Here is a 23,864-nt window from a genome sequence, read left to right as displayed (position 1 = left end):
TAGTGTTTTGAAAAACCACCGAATCGACAAATTCACTCCGTCCAAAAAAACTACAAAAACTACAAGCGCAGAATGTGAACACGTATGTGGTGGTAACGTGCTCGCCCCCGAGTCACCGTCTACGTCATGACGTCTGTTTTCCGCCGCCTGTTGGTCTTTCACAGTTGGTAACAGGAATCACGAAAATGGCCTCGACCCTGCCTCTATATCAGAGTGAACGGGGGAGATGACGGTGTTTAGCCTGTTTAGTACACGGATCACCCGAGTGAAACGTAGATAAAACCTAAAGTGAGAATATACAAGGAGTCTTATCGGCCAGGAACGGACCAACGGCAGACTACCGCCGGTTTCGTAGGTGTCCCCGGCCGCTATGGAGGATATCAACTCCAACATCAACGCGGACCTGGAGGTGCGGAAGCTACAAGACTTGGTGAAGAAACTCGAGCAGCAAAATGAGCAGCTTCGGAGCCGGTCTACGTTGTTTTCTTCGACCGGAGGGGTGTCAGGGGGCAACCGGCCGCACAGCGCCGGATACGACTCCATGTCAGCGGGGCTGGCCGGGTTCCCTGGGGTGGGGTTCGGCGGAACGGGCGGCTACGGTGGGATCTTGGAGAACTCTCGCTGTCTAAGCCCTAGACTCTCTTACGATGGCATCAGCTTCAGGAGATCTTATGCCGGGGAGGGCGCGACGGCGGCCACCTCCACCTCGAGTATGAACTCATTTTACGTCGATACCGCCGGCAGCTTTAAGGATGAATCGGACGACTCGATTTTAGACGAAGTGGAAATACTAGATCTTGAAGATATGGACTGTTTGAACGAGGAGGAAGACAGCTGGTGAGTGTTTAGGGGTTGTGTTTAACAGCGTGGCGTGTGTGTTGTGCTTAGCGTCTGCTGTCAGAGTTAACTGCCGCACACAGCTGCTGCTATTGGGGGGGGGGGGGGCATCGACCACCAGGTTCTGCATAGGAGTCTTCTTCGGTAGCTTGCGTAAGTAACTGCGGAGTCATCGATACAGAATACGGCACTTGTTGTGGATCCGGACGGGCTGGTTACCCCCCTTGGCTATGATATCCCCACACTGTTGGGGCGCTGCCACTACGCTGACGTAAGATGAGGTCTAGACGTGCATTGTCATGCACTCACCTGCAACTGACACTGCTGTGTTTGGCACTATAACCTTTACATTAATCAGTACGTTTGATCTGTGAACCTTTGCAGCCTAGGCCTATTGCAAGACGTAGCTGCTACCCCATTTTTACTGTAGTAGCAGACATATGCCCCAGTACCGCAAGATCACTGTCCCCGCAGGGCGGTGAAACGTTTTAATGCCGTGATGTGGCAAATCGCTTGGCTCGCCATGGCACCGGTGTCTGGGGACCGAATTGTTGTGATGTTGCCTGACGCCCGCTGGGAGAAACTCGGCCATGGTTACCATTCCTGTTTATGATCACTGGATTCCCGTTGGTACTACGGACAACTGTCCACACCTAAACTGATATAACCTTCAGATAGCACTATTCCCAAAATGATTAAAGTCGGCAGTTGAGCTCCTCTTTAGAAACTCATTCTTGCTTTTACTTCGTGATTTATTGTAGCTCCATCAGAGAACAAAACGTTCAAAGATCAAATGAGATGTCAGGCAAGGCAGATACGCTGGCTCTGTGGATGAGGTCACAGGTCAGATAATGAGCCTCCTGAAATACTCGTGTGTAGTATAACAACCACTTCCTCAGAGATGGCCCTTGGTCTCTCTGAGGAGCTTTGTATTCTCCTCTGCATGCAAACCCTGACCTCCTTTTAAGGTGCTGTAAAAGGCAGAGAGAGTCCTATACTGGCAACATCATATTGTAGGTCAAGTACTCAGAAAGCTTTTGGCATGATGTTTGTATAAAAGACTATCTCCTTAGTACACAACAGATAACCAGGAAGCACTAGGATTCCCAGAATCATCAGAGACAAAAGTCGGACAACCTCAGCAGACCTTTTAAATAAAGTTATTCAAGTTATGGTCTGTTTTGTGTGCAACATGAATGCACAAGCCAATTACCAATCCAGATGAACTGACTCTGTATCAAAGGACGCATCCAGGTCTACCTATCGGTTGGCTGCCATGAACACTTTGTCCTGGTAATCCCTGCTCCTTTCTGCCCGCCCTCTGGATGAGATCACTATCAGGGATTATCCGGCAGCACCTAACCTCTGCCAACTCTGTCACACACACCCGTAATCGCCAAATTACCATTGAGCTGGATTACAGCACTGCCTGCTCCTTTAGGGGATGCCGGATGTATTCCACACACTTCTACATGGTACATACGACCTGGTACATGAAACATTGCTGCAGAGTACATCAACTACATGATGCATGCTACACGATATGTTACTGTGCTCCCACCATGGTTCATACCATATGGTACTTACCTCATATTATTACTTCTGACAAATGGTACATAATACATGATGCATACGATATAGTACATACAACAAACATAGTAGATATTATTTATTTTCACAAATGGCATGTTAAATGTGCTTTGTATCTGTTGGTTTATTTAATAACATATCCAAAAAAGTATTGGATGGCTAGATTATAATTTGTGCACAGGCTCGCTATGACAAAAATACTCATTATTTTGTTCCTGACTGTGCCCATAATAGGCTATTATTGAGCTTATGCTTGAATCCAGTTCCGGGGACTGTGGTTCCTTTGCTTATCCTAGTGTTTAGTTTTTAAGATAAACAATTGTCTGCTCTTTACCTTGTTGTGTGTTGTACTTGAATGGGAATGTAGTTTGACTTGATCCATGAGCATCTTATAGCATGGGCCTGTGTCTGCATGTTAGAGTAGTATTACCTGCGGTCATGAGGACCTTCATCTGGAACTGCTCCTGACTCAGGCCTTTTCCTGGCAGAAGCACTCCTCTTCTTCTCTCTGACCCTTATATCTTCTCCTCTCTTCTCTGCTTCTCTCTCACATCCCCTGCTTTCTGTTCTCCTGTCTTGGCATCTCTTTCCTTTTCCATTTCAGATATGATAAATAAAAAAAGTGAGGGTTGTGTTAACTTGTGGATCAATCTGAAATTGGTCCACTCATTGACAGCTAAATTGTTCAGATCTTCTTGCGACCACGTCTGTCGTTACTTACCAGCCTTTTTGAATTAGTGAGTATTTGACTATCAAAGCACTTTTTTCTCCTTCCAGAGACGGAAAGAAGTGCTTCGAGAGCTAATGGTTGGATCGTTTTCTTTCTTCATGGTTTGGGAAAGTAGAACTTCCATAAATGTATCATATCAGCAGAATAGGTTTAATAAACTACAGTAGTAAATTATTATAATTTATAATTATCTTATAAATTAAATGATAATAAAAGTATCGTATACAAGTTCAACTACAACAATGCTTACACACTGGAATATTCCAAATTAGGCCTACATATCAGGTCTCAACTTAAAAAAACTATTATCTTATTAATAATACCCTGTCCTCCTGCTGTTCCATAACGTCATAGAGTTGGTTTCTAAAACCTCACATTCTAGTGGTCAACCGTGGAGCTATTCACCACAATGCAGGATTGCTGAGCTTCAAAAATAGGGAAGTCATATTGACGAGTACAAATGATAAAATAATTAATAACACTGTGTTATTTGTGTGGCTTTGTGAACAGACTATGTCTAAGCCGGTATTTAATTGTGTGGTTGTGGCTGTTTTTCGTTATTCCCTCCAGGCTGTACGAGGCGAAGCTGAACAGCCCGCTGCAGAAGGCCCTGAGCCCCATGGTGTGGTGTCGCCAAGCCTTGGACCACCCCAGCCCTGACATGGAGTCTGCCAAGCGCTCCCTCATACACAGACTGGAGCTCACCATGTCAGGTACCTACGCTTCACCCATACATATATATATATAGGTTCCTACGCCCCATCTCCTAAACCCATACATATATATATAGGTACCTACGCCTGTATCTGATTCACCCATACATATATATAGGTACCTACGCCTGTATCTGATTCACCCATACATATAGGTGCTCGCCAAGATCTATGCAGGTTACCACACCTACAGAGGTAACTTGTAACTAACCTCCATATGGTCTCCTCCACCCACACCTACACAGATAACTCAGCTTCCTATCATGTATCCTCCATCGACACAGGTAACCGCATGATCCCCACCATATCTTTTATATTACCACATCCCCCACACACCTACACAGGTAGATACATCTCCTCCCTCATCTGGTTTCATCCCCCCATCCTCTCCACCTATCTACAGACAATAACAACATAATTCCATTTTAATTATGTGTCTGAGCACATCCGACTTTGAGCCAAAACCAATAGGATTAAACAGGGCCTGACATTTCCCTCTTATAATCTTCAGATAATTAAATTATGAATGAATACATCCATAATCCTGAACGTGGTTGTTATTTAATCCAACAGAATAGGCTCAGTAACTCACAAACAGCTACTATTCGCCAAAATACAATCATTGAAGTATGTGTGTGTGTGTGTGTGTGTGTGTGTGTGTGTGTGTGTGTGTGTGTGTGTGTGTGTAAGGATTAATTCGGCTGATCAAGCAGCAGGATTAGCCTGTTGGCTCCAGATAATATATGTGTGTTTTACATATTTACCTGTGCAATAAATTGGTCGGGCAGACTGATGGACAAAGAAGACAATTTACCACCATCTTATTAGGCCGAAAATACCTGGAAACTGATTGTAGCTATCCCTGAATCCTCCTTGTTCCATCCCCAACTATCCCTCGCCTTCTGCATATTCATAGAAGTCCTTCATCCATGGTCTCCTGCCCTCCCGTAGTGTCCTCTGTCTCTGGGTCTGTCCCTCTTATTGGGGCACACATAAGCACACACTTATAACCATCCCAGAATAGTCAGCCAGGCTCAACAGCCCCCTGATCCCCCGCCACACACCAGAGGTCAGTTCCATTTTTACACATGTGAGACCTTGTGCTCATTAATCATGTGACCGCTCATTCTGAGAAGAAGAGCCTTGCTGATGTTTGCCTATTTCTCTGAATAGCACCTGGGCAGGAGACCTTCAGTCTGGTTGGTGGAGACCTGCCAGAAGTGGTGTTGAGTCAAGTTGAGTTTCTTCATGAGAGGGTAGCCGGGCGATAATAGCGATTACGTCATTGTTATGTTGTCATGCCTAGATATACTGTCTAGAATTTTGGATATTGATGCTATAAGCTACAAGTGTTGCCTTGGTATTCCAAGTGCTTCACCACCGTTAAGTAAACAAGTTTTCTGAACTTACTAGACTATTAGGATGCTAATTAGCCTTACAGCGATACAAGTGTTTGCTTTACCTGCTTGCTGAACACATCGACAAGGACATTGACCACTCGAAGGTGAAGATGAATTCAGGTCTAAAAGGATTAAAGCCTTCACTATGTTAATATAATAGGTTGAAAGCACTGTGCTAGTCAGATTGATTTAGTGAACAATGGCTGTGAGATGAGATCATCATTGATGTCATTCCTGATGTGGATATGACCCTTGGATAAGTGGCTCTGCTCCCTCCACCCTTACGGGCACGATCAACAAAGAGGGTTGCATGAAATAAAAGGGATGGTCGAAAGCACAAAGGTTTAAGACTGTGTAGTCTGGTTGTGGGAGAGTTGTTCAGCCCTGAAGCGCGTTGCACTTTCTACTTTTGTTCAGGAGGAAGGAAAATAGTCAGCTGTATGTAGACAGGAGACACTAGCCTCACATACAGACCATGTTCCTGTGTGTTTAGAGAACACGTGTGAGAGAGAGAGTGAGAGACCTCTTCCAGACCACACCCTCAGTTCTCCCACTCTCTCCCCCTCTGGGGATATTACCGTTGCCATGGAGCGAGGGTGAGTTTGTATTGGTTGAGGAATGTCCCAAAGAACTGGCCTCATCTTGTGGAAAGCTAAACTGTCTATTTTAGTGTCATGACTACCAATACAATGGCAAGGAAAGAGGATGCAGTTGGCCAAATGTGCAGAGACTTTGGCCTTTGGACTTGCTGTACCATGTCAATTGATTTATCGTTATAAAGCGTGGCCCTGGTGACTCAAATCTCACCTTTTGTTTACCCAGGGTAGGCTCACTGAGCATCGAAGGCTTGGACTACAACCAACGATCAACATAGGCTAAGTCCCCTCCCGTTACATGCCAAGGTCCCTACCATGCTAAGAACCCTCACATCCCTAGACCCAACCCTAGATGTGTTTTGCCCTTGTGCCTCAGGATGGATTACCCAGCTCAGCACATGCAAGTCGGTTGAGCTGAGCTGCCCTTGGAGCGAATGCACAGAGAAAATAGAAATCAGGTTCAAACAAGGACAACATCAACAACAGTTAGCCTGTATAGACAGTTTGCCTGCATGGACAGTTACCCTGCATGGTTGATTAAGCTGCAATAGCCTCTGTCGCCTACGTAGGTAGCCTGTGTCGGCAGTTAACCTCCATAGGCAGTAAGCTGCCCTGGACACATAGCTAGCGCTATTATCCTACATGATGTGATGTTGTAGACATTCCTTAGCAGCAGGAACCTAAAGACAGGATGATGTTATGTTAAATAATGTAGGAGAGCAAAGTGGAAGAAAGAGAGGAAGAGGGAGAGTGAAGTGGAGAGAGAGGGACAAGTGAACAATGACCTAGGCTCCACGCAGCTGTGAGAGAGAGAGAGAGAGAGAGAGAGAGAGAGAGAGAGAGAGAGAGAGAGAGAGAGAGAGAGAGAGAACTCGTGCTCAGTTAAATAAAGGGTGTTTAGCAGAGTAACGACATTCTGCAGCATGCTGTGGGGTCATTGTTCACAGACTGTTCTTATGGTGGAGCCCCGGCCTCTGTGTAGTCAGACCCAATAGAGCTCTCACTGGGACTCTTTGACTGTGACTCTGACCATCTGGGGCTGCAGTCGCATAGAGAGAGACATTGTGCCGCTCTGGTCAGCAGTGTGTAGAGTTAAACAGTGTGCATTGTTGAGTGTGTAACGCACCTAATAATGAAGGATGTCTTCATACCGCCTACAGCAGCCATGTAGACGATTGACTAGAAGGCCTGTGTGTATCTCCCGGCACACAGCATGGTGTAAAAACATAGCTCATGGTAGAAACTGCTCACAGTGGTTCATAGTGGCGTTTTAATGTGTTTTAATTATAAGACACAATGGACCAATGAAGCACTCACTTCAAACCAAAAAAAAAAAAAACTCATTCATCTTGCCGGTAACAGAATAGTTGTCCCTAATGAGAACAATTACTCCCTTCATAACAGAAACCAACAGCTGGAATGTTTTTTGTAGATGTCATCAAACGGAGCCAGCTTGGCGAGCACCTGAGTTACCTGTCACTGAAAGGCTGTTTGTCCTCTGGTTTTAGGCCACAAGAGCAGGAGTCTGTACGGCAGCTCCTACACCCAGCAGATGTGCTATGGCAGCCCGTTCAGCACCAACACGGCCAACAGCGCCTGCAGCAGCGCCTACAACTCCCCGTCCTCCACGCCCAGCAGAGTCCCCATCGTGCGGCAGCAGCTGATGCCTGGAAACACAGGTCAGCAGGGTCATGGGGCGGGGGGTCATGTGTCACGGGCATTGTTACAGCTGTAGGTCATGTGATCTGGCTAGGATGTCTGGATAGACATAAAAGAGTCGTTGGTATCGATAAAAAAGCTTACCATAATATAATTATAATAGTAATTTCCATAATGTTGAATATTGTGTTCATTTGTTTGGCCGTGTTTGTGATTAGTTTACCAGCGCAACGCAGCAGCAGAGAGGAACCCCCCGGCGGTGAGCCCCCAGTCGTCGGTGGACAGCGAGCTCAGCACCTCTGAGATGGACGAGGACTCGGTGGGCTCCTCCACCACCTACAAGCTCAACGACGTCATCGACGTCCAGATCATGGCCCGCATGCAGGAGGAGAGTACGTACACAACCTCTAAAAGTAGCCTCCCACATGAGCCTAGCCAATTGGCCTCTTGTAGTATAGGGCCCCATACCCTAAAGACCATGGGGCCTCACATCCTGGAGGAATTCAAACAGGACTATATCAAACTGTGTGTGTGTTAGTTAATGTATACAGTATACATTGCTCTGTTTGGGTTAATCTACATAGCTTTGTGTGTGTGTAGGTCTAAGGCAGGACTACGCGGCCACGGCCTCCCGGCGGAGCTCCGGCTCCTCCTGCCACTCGCTGCGGCGCAGCACCTTCAGCGACCAGGAGCTGGACGCCCACAGTCTGGACGACGAGGACGAGATCCTCCCGCCCGCCTTCCACCCCCTCCCCAACCGCTTCAGCCCCTCGCCCCGCCACTCGCCGTGCGCCTCGCCCCGCAACTCGCCGCGCTCCCGCTCCCCGGCGCGCTCCATCGACTACGGCCACCCTCGCGGCTCGCCGCAGCCCCTGAACCACGGGCGCGGCTCGCCCCAGCCCATCAGCCGGCTGCAGCAGCCCCGCCACTCGCTGCAGAGCCACGGGGGCGAGCTGCAGACCAACGTGGTGAAGAACGAAGGTGAGGGGGAGAGGGGGAGACTTGGGTTTAGAACGAGAGAGGGACTGACTTGGTCTACCCTGGGTGTTCCTGGCCAGTAACAGAGTGGTCAGGACTGGGCTGCACCCTCATGCGCTCTTCTCTGGTTCTGGTGTCGTAGAGAAGCTGAGACGGAGCCTCCCCAACCTGAGCCGATCCTCGGTACCAGCCGGCCCCGGTCCGGAGCCCGTCAAGAACAGCCGCAGTATGGAGTCCAACCTGCAGACCCCCAACGGAGGGTCCCCACGCCACCAGAACCAGTCTGCTAGTGAGTAGCGCCGTAGCCTGCTGGAACCAGAGTCTGTGGGACATTTGGCGTGGTATATTAGCTGGTAGTGTATAAAGCTCTTATGATAGCCATGTCATTTTATTATGGCCAAAGTATTTTCTATTAGCTGAGTTATGTTATTGTGAGTCATGTTACATATGCTGAGTCGTGTTAGCTGTTACTGTAGCCAAAGTCATGTTATATTAGCATACATTTATTTTAAATAACTATTACATGCACTCAGAGAAAACATTTTTGGTTTGGATTGGCTCAAATTGTTAAACATGTAGGCCATCTCATAGTGTCAGGGCTTATATGTCAGGGGTATAATGGAGGACTTGTATTCTCTGCAATGGATCCTTGTCTCTGCACTATTGCTGTACATGTAAGAGAAACACCAGCTGGGTTCTCCTCTGCATCACTCAGGCTTGTGTTGAACGCCTGTGGCTGCATCTTCACAAAACTCCTCTCTTTGGAGTGTCATGGCTTTGATATCCCAGGAGATGTTTCTTTGAGTTGGTCTCCACCTCTTAAACCTCTTTCTTTTACACAATTTTCCCCCTTCTCCTTTTGAGGATCACTTTCAATTCCATACTGGAGCTGTGGATCACAGCGCTGTCGGTTTAATGGGAGCTAGGTCAAACGATGCACACTACAACAGCACGAACACTTCAGACGCAAATCTGTTGGCTGCAGATCAGACCGGACTCTAATAGATAGATTTAACGAGAGCCCAGATCATCCCAGAGTCGATCTGCACTTTAATCCGGGAACTCTTAATGTTCTGGTGGCTTTAAAATGGCAAGGTTTAAATTAAAGGGCTACAACAACAAAGGGATCCCACTTAAAGTTTAACATCCCAATCCAGGGTGTAAGTGGGCTCCCTGGGTTGTGGGCATGGCTGATAAGAGAAGGGCAGTTGTCAGTTGAGGTCAACTTCCACGATAAGGGAAGGATGTTTAACAATTATTCGCCGAAGGCAAAGTGAATAGTGGGGAATATTCCCCACAATTAACGGAGCCTGAGGTGAATAATTGTTTTAGTATATACTACACGTGAACACACGTGAACAAAATAAATAAGATAACACTTTTTGCCAGGATTTATTTGTTTTTATTAGCTTAATGAGACGACCGTCATGCAATGAAAACAATATCTCTAGTTTGAGATCTCAGTCATGGGATATGCCCAATATCCCGAGATAGCGAACCAATCAAATTGCGCCATCTTAGGAGGTCCACGTTTAGCATATACTAAAAGGTGAGATCTTAGATTCACGTTACTGGAAGTTAGATCTTATCAATCTTAAATTATTGCCTTTCTCTGCTCATAACAATGCCCTGACCAGCAGCTAAAAGCTCAAAAAAGAACAGGGTGCCTCACGTTTAAGTACTCTTCCTCCCCGTGGTGATTCAGACATCACGGGGTGTCGGGGGTTTCAAAGACAGTTCTGTTGTTGTTGCATGACCTCATGAGTCGAAATGTCACGGCTAAAGCTCCGCCCCTTCCTCCTTGCCACCTCCTCTATGAAGCATGTGCTCCCAGTCTCTTTCTGGAATACTGCCGATAAACCTCCGCTGCAGCTGGGAATGTTTGCCTGCATCGCCCTCTAGTGGCCCCTTTCTACACCTGCAGCTGGTGCATGCCTGGTGGCTCTGATTCAATAGCCTTTCCTTAGCTCCCCGCCCGGCTGTGAAGCTAGCCCTCGGAGTCCCCTGCTGAAATAACCCTGTTTTTACAGCGGCCGGTACCCCAAGGTCCTCAACCCCGTCACGCGCCACTCCAAAAACCAAACAGCACCTCCAAAGCCCATCAGCCCTGCGAGGTAACCGCTCTCTGGGGACCCGAACACACCCCGTGGCGATGCGTAATGATGGTTCCCAACAAACACACATGAAGCCTGTAACGTAGTGACTGGTCCTACCCAAACACACCCCCTACTGGTGTGTTGTGTGGGGTCAGGTCACAAACCCCATAATGGTGTGTTGTGTGGGGTCAGGTCAAACCACTCAATGTGCAATTTTTCACGCTGAATCACACGAATGTGCAGTGTGTCTTTTTTCTATTTTAAGGACATAGTGAGAACTTAGTGAGCCCGGTTCTTTCAGGCTTTCTTGGCTCTGTGTAAATAATGGCTCTGTGCCGGACTCTTTGGGCATTGTGTGAGATCTGGGCAGTGATGCTGACACAGACTGTGCAGGATCCCGGGCTAGAGATATAGAATCCCGGCACTCTCACAAAGAAGCTAGTGGAATTGGTAGCCAAGTAATGCTACAGTGGAGATATTGAGCAGGTTCATCATCGTACAGCTTACCTACTCACAGCTAACATACCTCCATCGTGTACCATATTTATGAAGACGGCTGTTACCCAAAGGGCTTTATGGTGAATAGATGCATACATTGGGGTGATTGAACCCAGTACCTTTCAGCAGGGAGTCAGAACACTCTTCTTCCAAACCTGTAGTAGACATCCTACACTTTTCTCTCAGTTAGTACTCTATAGAACAACTCAGGATGCAACATTGTTCTTTATCCAGAGTGATCTCATAGTTAGAGCCTGCAAACGTTCTAAAGCTGTCAGAAGGTTCAGATGGTTTCCAGGGGGAACTGCCTGTTGGGCCCTGTGTTCTCATGTGTGTATTCCAGTACTGTCTGGTACATACAGTACATGCAGAGCTAGTTCCCCGCCTGCCTCTAGCGCATGTGGTCCAGGTTGTTTTGTTTGGGCTTGCTAAGGCCCATTTAAACACCAAGACCAAGATCATGATTTGATCTCAAGGAAGCGTTCATGTGTGGCTTTAAAGAGGAACACCACAGTAGATCACATATCCGAGTGTGTTGCTCTCTGCTGTCTCTTTGTTGAAAACATGCTAGGCTGATCTGTGTACTTTGCACAGAGATTTGACAAAACGCTACCGTAGCATATCAATCAGCCATTCTTCCCTGTGCAACTTTCTTTTTAATTGAGTCGAATTGATCTCATATGTTTGACTCTTTGCCAGTTGAGAAACATGAGACAATCAAAACGGAATTGAATGAAAACAAGACACAAAGAAGACAAAAATAAATATTTCTATGAATAGGTGAGCAACAGGACCCATCCGTGTTCCACATAGAGTGCCCTAGTGGCAGGGTTTCACCTCCAGGTGGCAGCTAACTCCCAGCTGTGGTGCAGTGTAAAGTTGCTCTTTAAGTTGGACCGGGCGATAAATTAAGGTTCGTCTCTGCTCCTGTCTCCATCCTTTAGTCCCCCTGTCCTGTTGCTTCGGAGAGGAGGCAGATTTCAGTGAGTATTCACTGAGGATTCTAGCCTAATGGGTATTTGTGAATATTGTGATTGTGCCTTCATGCTGTGGTTTTATGTGTTGATGTTGTGCTAGGACCTGCCTCATCTAACCTACACATGTACAACCATCCCGGGGCAAGGGGCGTAGAACTAGCTGGCCTTGTTTTAGCCCATCTTCCTCCATCTTCTTTGTTTGATGACCGTTCATATAAAAAGACCTCCTTCCTGCCATGTTCCATCCATACATAGTGATAGATTAGTGTACCTGTTTCACAGACCTCTGCGCCGCCACTATCACTTGATGGGGACAGACACCAGTCATCGACATATGGTCTACAGTTAATCTATAAACATGTGTAATTATGTCTATATACTGTACTATAAACACGTATAGGAACCTGTATATGTGTGTAGTATATTATATTTAATGCCCATCTATAATGTACATGTATAGTTATATACACTGTACATGCCTATATTGCACATACACAGTAGTGTATATAATAATATATATCTTTATACATGGGTTGTCATATCGATATATGTCTATACTTTTAATACTGGTAACATGTATGTGTAGTATAATATATCACATCTATCCATATACAGTTATATCTATACATGTGTGTTTGAATATAATATCGACTATATACAAATACAGTAGCTGTATTCTATAAATACCTAATATATATATATATGCATAAGTGTGTTTAGTTAAACCTGCTGGTGCTCTCCCTTCCAGTCCCGTCCCCTAGTAAGCTCCGCTCCCCGGCCATGCCATCCCCGCTGGCCCTCAGACAGCCGGTGAAGGCCACGTCCAGCCCCAGCTCCGGGACCTCGACCCCGGTCCGGTCCCTAGCGCCTCCCCGCAGCGGCCTGCCCCGCCCCAGCGCCACCTCGGGGGGCGGCGGAGGCATCCCCCTGCCCAGAACCAAGCTGGCACAACCCGTACGCAGGTGTGTTTTCTCTTTCTTTCTTTCTTTCTTTCTTTCTTTCTTTCTTTCTTTCGCTCTCTCTCTCTCTCTCTCTCTCTCTCTCTCTCTCTCTCTCTCTCTCTCTCTCTCTCTCTCTCTCTCTCTCTCTCTCTCTCTCTCTCTCTCTCTCTCTCTCTCTCTCTCTCTCTCTCTCTCTCTCTCTCTCTGACACCGTGGGTGGGACTGGACTGTATTTTGGGGCATTTAAAGCAGTAGTACAGGACAACTCATATTTGACGTTGGAAAAACGTTAGTTCTACGCTTTAACTGTCTTTCCAGTGACCACCAGGTTATGAATCGCTGTTTTAAAGGGTTATTTTACCCGACCAGGTGGGAGGTTGGTGAGTCATTTCAAACAATTGATGATGTCACACGTGGGAGTATGGTGGAAAGATCAAACCACCAGTTGGTATAGTCCACTGGGTAGGCTGGAGGTTGAGTGGGAGTTGATCACACTCCCACGTGTGATCTCACACCTTGGATGGCAAAAAAGGGGCTCTTTAATATTCCTGAGTTTCCCATCCAGGATGAATGTATTATCTTATTTTGTATACAAGTTGAGAAGTCACCTCAGAGGATGATTCCCTTTGTTGATTGTTCCCAGGTCTCTGCCCGCACCCCGCTCCTATGGTAGTTCTGGGGAGAACTGGAGGGAAGGCTGTTACTGAAGCCTGCCACCAGAGTGTGCTGCACACCCCCCATCCTGACGAGGCAGGCGTTTCAACGTGGCACTTTATCCAGAGTCCTCTAAGAGTCAAGAAGAAAAAGAGAAGACTTCACCCAGATTCCTTTTAAAGAGTTAACAAGAGAAAGACTATAAATATAGAACACGACAACTCAAAAAACGAAGTGTCAATTATGTGTACTGAAAAGACAGCTGGCATTCAGAGCACATAGCAAGGGAAATGCCAAAGAAAGCAGAGAAAACAAATCCTTTGCTGCCACCAGAAGAGGGCGCCCACGCCTTCCTCTGTGGCTGCAATCATCTCCCAGACTCCAGTCCAGCTGTCTCCATCTCTCCCATCCTCTTCTTCCTTTTCCCTCAGGTTTAAACGTTTTGAATTTGCTCTCACTCTAGACTCCGTTCTGTTTGGAGAGGTCTGTGTAGGACTGAAGTTCCTCCATGTCTCAGAGCTCCATGGTTCCTCGTGTTTTGGCGGTGCTTCGATCTCAGAGCATACCTCTCTTATATCTGAAGGTCTGAGGGTGCTTCAGGTCTGGGAAACTGTCTGACAGGTGTTCACTTGCTGATGCTGTGTGCTCTTCATATCTGAAGGGGCTTCAATGCTTGAGTTCATCAATCCAAAGGGTCTCAATGGATCTCATGTCTTCATGCTCGGAGCTACCTTCTCACCAGTAGGAAAATCATTCATGACCTAAAGCTGACAGCTCCGCCACTCATCGTGTTCCTCAATCCAAATGGTCTGAATGGCTCTCATGTCTGTGATGGGAAATCTTTAGTATCCTAAAGCTGATAACCCTTCAATTCTGAAAGATCTGACGGTGCTTCGATCATGAAGCACCGTCTTTAGGTGGGGAGCCACCCTATCTAAAAGGTCTGGAGGGGCTTCATGTCTTATTAAGGACCTCTGCATCTGGTTCTAAGAATTTCTCCTTAATTTCAGCATGAATGTAAGCAGATGCTTCTTTTGGAGATTATTTATTCAAATTATTTATGCAGTTTTTATGTCCAAGCATCCATATCAGTATTTGTTTTAAGATTCTTTAAAGCATTAAGAAATGTATGTTTTTAAACCTCAACGTAAAGCTAACTCCCCAAAGCCTTGTTTTAGCGTGCGTCCATTTGAAGAGAACCTGGAATGTTTGTTCAGCTGAGTCTTGGATGACCTCACGCCACAATTCTATCCCAAACAACTAACTTTCTTCCTCCGAGTCTGAAACCCTGACCTGATCTCCACCACTTCGGTAAATGTGTAATTAATGAATTATAATGTGGTGTTGTTAGCCTGCAGTGTGTATCATTCATGCCGTGACAGAGGGAACAGTGTGTTCAGAAAAACTAAATGTAAGATTTTAATAAAGTGGCCATTGCCTCTTGTGCTTTATAAATCCAGAGGCTTGCCTAAAAAAATAGGGATGATTATTTGGTAAATGGTGTGCCGGATATTATCGAACTAGTGCCTATAATTTACATTATACTTTATTTTAAAAGTGCTCTGCTTATTTTGTGCCAATTTTATGAGTTTGCCAATGATTTGCATTTGCTTGGTTAATTTGTTTGCATCTGTGTTTGGGTTTCTTAAGTAACTTAATCATTTATAATTGCTTTAAAAAAGTATGTTAAAAATGCGCCTTCATATTTATAACTGATGACATATGTAAATGACTATTTATTAGTGTGAGGGTGCCTCTGTGGGAAAGAATGTTACTAAAAGACGGCACCACACCTTTTGTGTGATGGTTTTTGTTATGGAACTTTTTTTACATCCATGAACATGACATTCACTTTCCCTGTGTGAACCCACATTTCAAATAAAGCTGAAAACCACATCTCTCCTCGCATCATTAATAAATTGATCAGTATGAACAGGATTGCAACCCTGTGTCCAAAGTTGCATTGTTCAAATGAATAACATTACAGAATAGTAACCCAATTTTTTAGAAGGATTTGTAGTAGGGCTCAGAGGGTTCGTATCATTTCTGTATGAGTATGAGAACATGTATGAGTAGACCTATTATGAGGGACGGAATTTGTGTCTGTCCTCCATGACCACATGCCCCAGATAAGACTTTCATGCTCCGCAACGACACAGATTCATGAAAGAGAGAGAACGGGCAGAGAACAAAAGTAGCGGCCACTCCATCATTACAGTCAGTGCGCCCACATAAAGGTCACGTGTCTCTGTAAAGGTTCACCCACGACAAACATCGCACCGCTGCTTCATTTTCTCCAAGAGCACCATACATATAGTAGCATCTCAAGAAACAGCGGTGTTTTAGTTTAGGTGCCGTCGTATGTAGGCAATAGCCTAGGGCCGGCTTATCCAGTATCCGGATGACTATTTTTCCAATTTTCTCAAACGTTATATTACATTTTAAATAGGTCTACTCTATTTGCAATATTTTCTCTTCCTTTCCGTGCTGGTCAAAAGGTGATATGCGTGAGGGTATCTGAAGCCATATGCTCTAGTCTAGAATAAGTACCGTTAAGAGTGAGCCGACTTGCGTCGACGCGCTTGCTCCGGGGGAGCCAATCCGCGGGAACCAGTGGAGCCGCACGACGAGCTGTCCTTACGACCCAGTGACACAGGGGGCCGTCAAATCAAATGCACAACCGCGGAGTCTCATTTGTGAAAGTGGCCAGCGAGGACGTCACTGGGGAAAATCTCATTTTACGAGCGGACACCTCGGGGGAGAGTCACCGGCCTCTCTGCGCGCGCTGAGGTGATATCTGGACGCGTGCTTGATAACCGCGGTTCCAAAAGGATGGTTTAGCGCCGTTTTCAAGGAACCCTACACTTTAAAGCATCTTTTTTGTTAGACAGCATTGAGAAAGACCTATCCATGGAGGGGTCACACCACGGCACCAGTTGGCCGATATTCTCAGAAAACAATGCACTCAGGACTGCAATCGAAGCAGACCTGATGGCTGCGGTGCCGACGGACCCGAACCACCTGGTACCTGCGTTCTGGGACTCTCCGTTGAGCCACGGCATCAACGTGTTCGTAGGGCTCGTCCTGTGCATCACCATGCTGGGCCTGGGCTGCACGGTGGACGTGAGTCAGCTCGGGGAGCAGATCAGGAGACCCATCGGAGTTCTGCTCGCGCTGGTGTGCCAGTTCGTCATCATGCCCTTAGTGGCTTTCCTCTTGGCCCTGGCCTTCTCCCTGGACGACGTGGCGGCCATGGCCGTGCTGCTCTGCGGCTGCTGCCCGGGGGGCAACCTGTCCAACATCATGTCGCTCCTGGTCAACGGAGAGATGAACCTCAGGTAAGGCTGGGTGCGCGAGATGGTGCGCGTCTCCCACCTCACTGTAAAACGCATGTGTTTGTGGGTTTCCCCCCCCCCCAGCTTTTAGAATAATAAAAAAAACAAGCAGTATATAGGTCTTCATCTACTGTTTTGACGCTAGAAAATTGCCTTTAAACGAACCACGTATCGCCTTTAAACGAACCACGTATAGAATTACGCACAAGAGACGATGATTTTACGCACACTACCCACTTTACGCGTGTCTCAAAAATTGAATTCAATACGTGTATATTTAGTTTAGAATAGCCTTCTTTATCAACTTGTTTTATGTGTATAACTTTGGGTTACTTTTTTTTTTAAAGCGGTGTGTGTGTCTCCTCTCATGGGTCTCTCTCTCTCCTCCAGCATCATCATGACCATTTCGTCTACACTGCTCGCCCTGGTGCTCATGCCGCTGTGTCTGTGGATCTACAGCCGCGCGTGGATCAACACGCCCGTGGTCAACCTGATGCCCTTCGGGGCGATCATCCTCACGCTCTTCAGCACTCTGGTCCCTATCGGCCTAGGGGTCGCGCTGCGTTACCGCTACACGCGGATAGCCGACATCGTGTTGAAGGTAAACCTCGCACACTTTTTGCGTATACTCTCATGTATTTTATTGTGGATTGTACATGCATGTGTAGACTTTGAATTGGGACCACAGTAGTGCTCCAAATATGTGTCTGTTAAACAGCAAGATTAAGTTTTATTTTCTTAATATTTCAATTTTTCATCTCTTTCAATGTATAACGGAAATTAACTAGCAATCTGATCTGTACCAGCTGAGCCTGTATGATATATTGGTTTGAACACTGAACAAAATAAAAGATATTGAGAGCGAGAAGGGGAGGGTGGGGTATGTCGTGATCCAGAAGGGTTTTACCTGACGTCACGTGATGTTTTATTCATTTTACTTACAGCTGTCTTTATGGTCGCTGCTGGTCACGCTCATCCTGCTCTTCATCCTGACGGGCGCCATGTTGGGCCCTGAGCTGCTCTCCACCATCCCGCCCTCCGTGTACCTGGTGGCGGTGCTCATGCCCATGTGCGGCTACGCGGCGGGATACGGCCTCGCGACGCTGTTCGGCCTGCCACCCAACTGCCGGAGGTCTGTCTCCATGGAGACGGGATGCCAGAACGTGCAACTGTGCACAGCCATCCTAAAGTTGGCCTTCCCGCCTCACCTTATGGGGGGCATGTATATGTTCCCGCTACTCTACGCGCTCTTCCAGGCGGCCGAGGCAGGAATTTTCATCCTTGGGTATAAAATGTACCGGAAGGAGGTTCTACATAAACCGGACCCCGTGGCGGGAGGCGGCGGTGACGGAACGAACATAACGTACCAAAGGTTTGAAGACGACGAGGAAGACTGCTTTAACGCCTCGTACGGCACGGTGACGTCGAGTGACCCCAACACTATCCGGCTGGAGGGGTGCATTGACGCCACCCCGGTGTGAGGTTCTGGAGACCAAAACCCAACGTCCACCCCCTCATCCATCGTGTCCATAGAGGTCAAGGCTATGCAAAAGAGACCGATGACGGGAATGCGCAGTATACCGAGACTCGCTTGAGATGTGTGTGTTTGTGTTTGTGTGTCATAACATAAGCTATTTAAACGGAAACATTGCCAAATATGTGCAACATTCAATGCAAAAATGTCTATAAGAATATATAGAAGAGTTTTCTTCTGCGAAGTGTCATCTTTAGCTCTGGAAGTTTACAGCATTTGTCTACATTATCAATACATTCAAGAACATGAATGGAGAAACATATACATATATATACATATACATATATATATATATAATTTACATCTACATCACCTGTCCTACTTGGGCAGTTTTTTTTACTGGATATCTATAATTAAACAGTTTGTTGCTGGCAAACAGTTTGTGGGAGACTGCTGAAGAACTGAAAACTTTATGTATTTAATTTATGGAGTAGGCCTCTGTAATGACGTATTTTATTCCTCAACCAGTGCCAACCCACTAGCCTATCGAACTACACTCGTTATAATGTGAACAGGAGCACAGAACAGAGAGAACATGACATGTGTAGTTATGTATATTATAAATCAACTATATATGAAGAGATTTATGGCATTCAATTGAGAGTATGAATAAACAAAAGCGATACGATACAGACGGCCTACCGAGGGTGGTGGCCATGTTGCTACCCGGTGTGTTTTTTGTGTCGGGAGGCTACTTGAAAAAGACAAACAAAACCAAAAACTAGAGCACCTGTCAGCAATCAGCGCTAATGGCGCGCGAGCCTCGTCTGGTGCATTTATATTGACGCGCCTCACAAACTAGTTGGCTGAACAAGATGGCTACGTATGGTGACGAGTCAGTCGACAGCTATTTCTATTCCTCATACAACCCGTACGCCAGCAGGTACCACAAACCCCGAGATGTGGGTTGGAAATACAATAAGTACATTTCCCACCACGCGGACATCGAAGCGTTCAACAACACTCAGCGCGCGCACCTCAGGTCCATCTTATCACAAATCAACCCGAAGCTCACCCCGCGCCTCCGGAAGGCCAACACTAAAGATGTGGCAATCCAGGTGAACCCCAAGACCGACGCCTCGGTGCAGTGCGCAATTGGGCCCCGGACCCTGCTGCCCATTAAGGGTCAAGGTTCACCGGGCAGTCCGAAAGGCGCAGGCGGCGTGCGATACCCTCGAACTCTCGCCGTCTACTCGCCAATCGCGTACAGATCTATTACATCGTTTCTCTCCGATGACGACAAGGGCACCTCTTGTGACGTGGCGAGCGGAGAACCACTTCTGGAGGCCTCGGAAAAGGGTGAGGCGACGAAGAATGAGAATCAGAACATCAGCGCGGAGACGGATGAGGAGACGACCGCTGCGCAGCGCAAAAACATTAAGTCAAAGCAGCCGCTTAAACCCGATGCGTCCAAATCCCTCAAGGAAAGGTCCAAACTCAAAGCCCGCGTGAGGTTTCAGGTGAGGGCCACACACAATGATCGAGTTAACTATTAATATATTATATACTAATAAATGTGCTTCAAACCTTGACTGTCTGGTGTCCAGTTTCTGGAACAGAAGTACGGATATTATCACTGCAGAGCGTGTAATCTACGGTGGGAGAGCGCGTACGTCTGGTGCGTCCAGGGCACAAATAAGGTAATGCATTGAAATCGCAACACGCGCTTATTTTTGTTTTCCTTCTATAACTTCTACTTCTTCAACCAGGTTTATTTCAGACAGTATTGCAGAAAATGCCAAAAGGAATTCAACCCGTACCGAGTTGAAGACATAACATGCCATGTAAGACACTTGAGTCTTCCAACATGATGTAATGCACGAGCTCCTCCACTAACTATTGACCTCAATTCCAGACCTGCAACAAGGCACGATGTTCGTGTGCGTTGACTCTGCGCCATGTGGATCCCAAACGACCCCACAGGCAGGATCTGTGCGGCAGGTGCAAGGGTAAACGGCTGTCCTGCGACAGCACCTTCAGCTTCAAGTACATCATCTAGAACTCCTATTGCCAACAAAGTCTGCCTCGGATAAGCGTTGACATTTTCTTAATTTCATGTCAGATTTTTGTTTTGGTTCAGGTCTTGATGCTGTGCGCTGAATGTTTTGAAATAAACTATCTGGCACATTATCAGTGGAGTTATTTTGATTACTAAAGGGTTATATTATGCTATTGGGTATAATCAGCGATTAGAAAATCAGCCCTTTTCCTGTTTTTCAGTGACATCACAATTCTGGCGTTTCCCAGATAAGACTAGCCTACATCACAAGTCTCTATCCAGCATACATCTAGAGTGAAGCTCTCTTGCAGCAAACATATCCACAACTGGTGGCATGATGTAAACCTATGCATGATCGCTGGCAGGACTGGTGTCCGGACAATGCCTTCAGTAAAAACAGGTTTCAAAGACGAATTGGCCTATTGAATACCTTGCACTCAGATTTGACAGTCTACAGCTTATGCATTCACAAGTGGTCCATCCGTTCAGTCACACTGGGTAGAAACGAGCCACAACACCTGGGCATGTTTACTTTATCAATTTTATTTGTCCCGAGTGAAGGCTGCTGAGAATCGTGTGTGTGTATATATATAATATAATGCATCTCTTCCAGGTAAATAATATATCCATTTTTAATAACAGCATTTTTAAATCTAGCAGGCAAGCCAAGAAGCTCTGTGGAGACTACAGTGATTGTTACAATGTGCCGAGAGGACCTTCCTCTGAGCGCAAACCGTCCCCTGCCACTACCGGGACAGAGCGGGAGGGGGGAGTTGACACAACCCTGGGAGGGGGAGGGAGAGGGGGGGCAGGATCACAGTGGAAAAAGGAATGCATAGGACTCAGCGAGGATAGGCTGCGGCCGTCCAATAGGAGAGAGGCTACAAGCCACCGTCGCCATTTTCATTGGTCGAGATTTGGTTAAACCCCGCCTCCCCCACCCCCCCCCTCCCCAAAAAAATAAAATAAGACTCCCAGCCCAGTTTACAAGCATCAAGCAAGCCAGGGTTTGGGAAAGGTTTTGTTAAGTGTGTGACTGGACTTCAACAGTAGAGTACCCTCCCTTCAATCCGGTCGCACTCAGGTTAACAGTGCATTACACAAAAAAATACTGCTTTTACACTATACACCTTCTAAAATATATACAGAGTACAATAAGTTACGCACATTCCTCCGCCTTGTGAGCGGGAGCCGGTCTGCACTCGTGTGCAATTAAATGCAGTTTTCTGTGTGTGTGTGTGTGTGTTTATTTTAATGTATGTATAGATGCTTTTATGTATAGGTGTGTGTATACCAGAGTATCCAATACACAGCACACTGTTACAAGTCTCTAAAAGGCAGCTACTTATTTGGTTAAAGAGTCGCGGGTCAATAAACGGATATATTTCTCTTTACAGCTGCAGGGGGAACACAGCGCCCCCCCCCCGGGGTTACATGTTAAATACCCAAACATTTACAACCTAGGATAGTAGCACTACTAAAAAATACATTTCTCCCAAAAAAATACTCTTGCAGTGCTTTCTCTTTCAAGCATGCTTTTGAAAACCCTTTCTTTTTTCTTTTTAAATGTTGTTTTATGCTTTTGCTTAAAGAAGTGGACAGGACAGCATCCCTCTCCTTCCTTTCGCCCCACACACACACACACACACACACACACACACACACACACACACACACACACACACACACACACACACACACACACACACACACACACACACACACACACACACACAGGTGGTGGACCCCCAGTGCAAAGCTCGCTCACACCCCCACCCTGCTCTGTACCACTCAACCAAAAGCAACGAGATAAGAAAAAATAAAATCTGTCGTGTACGCATCGTCTCCACCGCCCGTTTCTCCGGCTACGTCAGCTCCGGCGCATCCTTTATTGCAGCTGAATTTGCAGAGTGCGCATCAGTCCAGGGAGGGAGGGAGGGAGGGAGGGAGGGATGGAGGGGACTCGGTGATGTCATCGCCTAGACCGATGAGTCACAGGTACCCCTTCCCCACCTGCCCCCCCCCCCCAAGCGTGCGTTAGCCCTTATTGGTAAAAGTCTTATTATCTTGTCCAATCAGAAGCTGGCCTCACCCACCCATCTCTCACCAGGGCCACCCCCACTTCCAGGGAGCATCAAGAGTGTGTGTCTATGTTGAGGGAGGGTGTGTTTGATACGTTTCACAGCCCCACGCTGACCATGGAGGGCCGGGTGAGGCGGGCAGGTCCCTGCTCCTGGCTGAGTGCCTGACGGATCTGCAGGTTGAGCTCCATGAGGCGTCGGCTGGCCTGAGAGAGGTCTCCGCTGCCTCCCAGCACCGCCAGGCAGCCCGTCTGCCCCAGCGTATGGTGGCGGAAGTAGATGTGCAGCAGGGTCTGCACCGCGTCGTCTGCGTCGCTGCCGAAGATGTCGCTGGGCCAGAGGGACCTGCCGTAGGGTAGGGGGCAGAGGTCCGGGGTTAGAGCCCTGCTTCTGGTCGCCAGTGTTGTGGGAGGTATTAAAGAGCAACTATATGCACTGTTAATTTGCTGCCATCTAGAGGTCAAACAACACAACACATAACATTGTGGGGTAGCCTGGCTACTGCCGGACCAAGCTCAATCGTAGTTTGCACATTGGTCTGGGGAGGCTGCTGTCATTTTCTTCAGCACAAGAGGCGTGATCAAAGGGCCCAGTACAAAAGACTCTGTATGCAATTGGCTGCTTGCCGTTGCTTCCCTGTCGTCATTGTGTTAAACCAGCCAATAGCGTGCCAGGGGGAAAAGCCAGCTTGGTGATTGGCTCCCGCAAAAACGTATCGGAAGAGTTGTGGGGATAATATGACTGAGAATTGGGTTTTTGGTCTTTCTAGGACTAAAGCAAATTATAGATATATCATCCGCCCATTCATCCAAATATATATGTTATCGCATATATAGTTATAATCAAACTACTTCCTTCAGTTATCCATGTCAATCATTTATCTATTTTGCAAGGATATTATGCGCTTGAATTAATGGAAAAAGAGAAATAAGTGCTCATAACCTTTAGGTGGCAGCAAACTCTACACATGTGCTCCAGCATGGTGTTCCTGTTTAATTTTAAGATTATTTCAGGTCTGAGCGGAGGACCTACCTGAAGACTTTGACCTGGTTTAGGGCAGAGGTGAAGTCTCTGGCCCTCAGGGTCTCGACTAGCGACTGGATGGCCGTCTCTGTGTTGGTCTGCGTGTCGTCCGAGGGACAGATCACCTCCTGTCCCTCACTTCCTGTCTCCGCCTCCTTCAGACAGCCCTCCAGAAGAGCCAGCTCATCTGACATGTTGGTCACCTGATAAGAGACAGACAGGA

General features: G+C 46.9%; 4 protein-coding genes across 17 annotated transcripts in view; 3 read left to right on the top strand and 1 right to left on the bottom strand.

The window, feature by feature from the left end:
* The first annotated feature begins 162 nt into the window (after nucleotides 1-162).
* slain2 (SLAIN motif family, member 2) lies at nucleotides 163-15,550 on the top strand. Of its 2 annotated transcripts, XM_079740142.1 has the most exons (9): nucleotides 163-837; nucleotides 3,728-3,870; nucleotides 7,375-7,545; nucleotides 7,744-7,917; nucleotides 8,126-8,506; nucleotides 8,646-8,792; nucleotides 10,534-10,617; nucleotides 12,823-13,036; nucleotides 13,659-15,550. In XM_079740142.1, exons 1-9 carry the CDS (start codon nucleotides 371-373, stop codon nucleotides 13,720-13,722), a joined length of 1,845 nt encoding a protein of 614 aa, XP_079596268.1. In that variant the 5' UTR covers nucleotides 163-370; the 3' UTR covers nucleotides 13,723-15,550. The 2 variants fall into 2 exon arrangements, with proteins under 2 accessions (XP_079596268.1, XP_079596269.1); XM_079740143.1 differs by lacking the exon at nucleotides 10,534-10,617.
* A 1,029-nt stretch (nucleotides 15,551-16,579) lies between these two features.
* On the top strand, nucleotides 16,580-18,485 carry slc10a4 (solute carrier family 10 member 4; the record flags this gene model as incomplete). Its single annotated transcript, XM_079740631.1, has 3 exons — nucleotides 16,580-17,007; nucleotides 17,395-17,605; nucleotides 17,949-18,485. The coding sequence occupies 3 exons, from the start codon at nucleotides 16,580-16,582 to the stop codon at nucleotides 18,483-18,485; spliced, it is 1,176 nt and encodes a 391-aa protein (XP_079596757.1).
* Nucleotides 18,486-19,353: 868 nt separating this feature from the next.
* zar1 (zygote arrest 1) lies at nucleotides 19,354-20,537 on the top strand (the record flags this gene model as incomplete). The annotated part of the gene is made up of 4 exons (XM_079739468.1): nucleotides 19,354-19,998; nucleotides 20,086-20,178; nucleotides 20,248-20,322; nucleotides 20,394-20,537. The coding sequence occupies 4 exons, from the start codon at nucleotides 19,354-19,356 to the stop codon at nucleotides 20,535-20,537; spliced, it is 957 nt and encodes a 318-aa protein (XP_079595594.1).
* Nucleotides 20,538-22,170: 1,633 nt separating this feature from the next.
* fryl (furry homolog, like) overlaps nucleotides 22,171-23,864 on the bottom strand; it is a 72,031-nt gene continuing 70,337 nt past the window's right edge. For all 13 annotated transcript variants that reach the window (XM_079739825.1, XM_079739824.1, XM_079739822.1 and 10 more), the window contains 2 exons: nucleotides 23,651-23,844; nucleotides 22,171-22,963 (listed from right to left, as the gene is read on the bottom strand). In XM_079739825.1, the coding sequence (XP_079595951.1) occupies nucleotides 22,717-22,963; nucleotides 23,651-23,844 (441 nt within the window). In that variant the 3' untranslated portion in view covers nucleotides 22,171-22,716. The remainder of the gene's footprint in view (nucleotides 22,964-23,650; nucleotides 23,845-23,864) is intronic.

Source organism: Pollachius pollachius (genome assembly GCF_949987615.1).
Source record: "Pollachius pollachius genome assembly, chromosome: 7".
Lineage (NCBI taxonomy): Eukaryota > Metazoa > Chordata > Actinopteri > Gadiformes > Gadidae > Pollachius > Pollachius pollachius.
Note: the sequence above shows the minus strand (reverse complement) of the source record. Positions and strands in the feature narration are given on the sequence as shown.

What these genes read in the sequence shown, in the direction of transcription:
- slain2 (XM_079740142.1), top strand. Translation starts at nt 371, where the DNA reads ATGGAGGATATCAACTCCAACATCAACGCGGACCTGGAGGTGCGGAAG. An exon ending in AACGAGGAGGAAGACAGCTG is followed by an intron (nt 838 to 3,727) that starts GTGAGTGTTTAG and finishes TATTCCCTCCAG; the next exon opens with GCTGTACGAGGCGAAGCTGA. An exon ending in AAGCCCATCAGCCCTGCGAG is followed by an intron (nt 10,618 to 12,822) that starts GTAACCGCTCTC and finishes TCTCCCTTCCAG; the next exon opens with TCCCGTCCCCTAGTAAGCTC.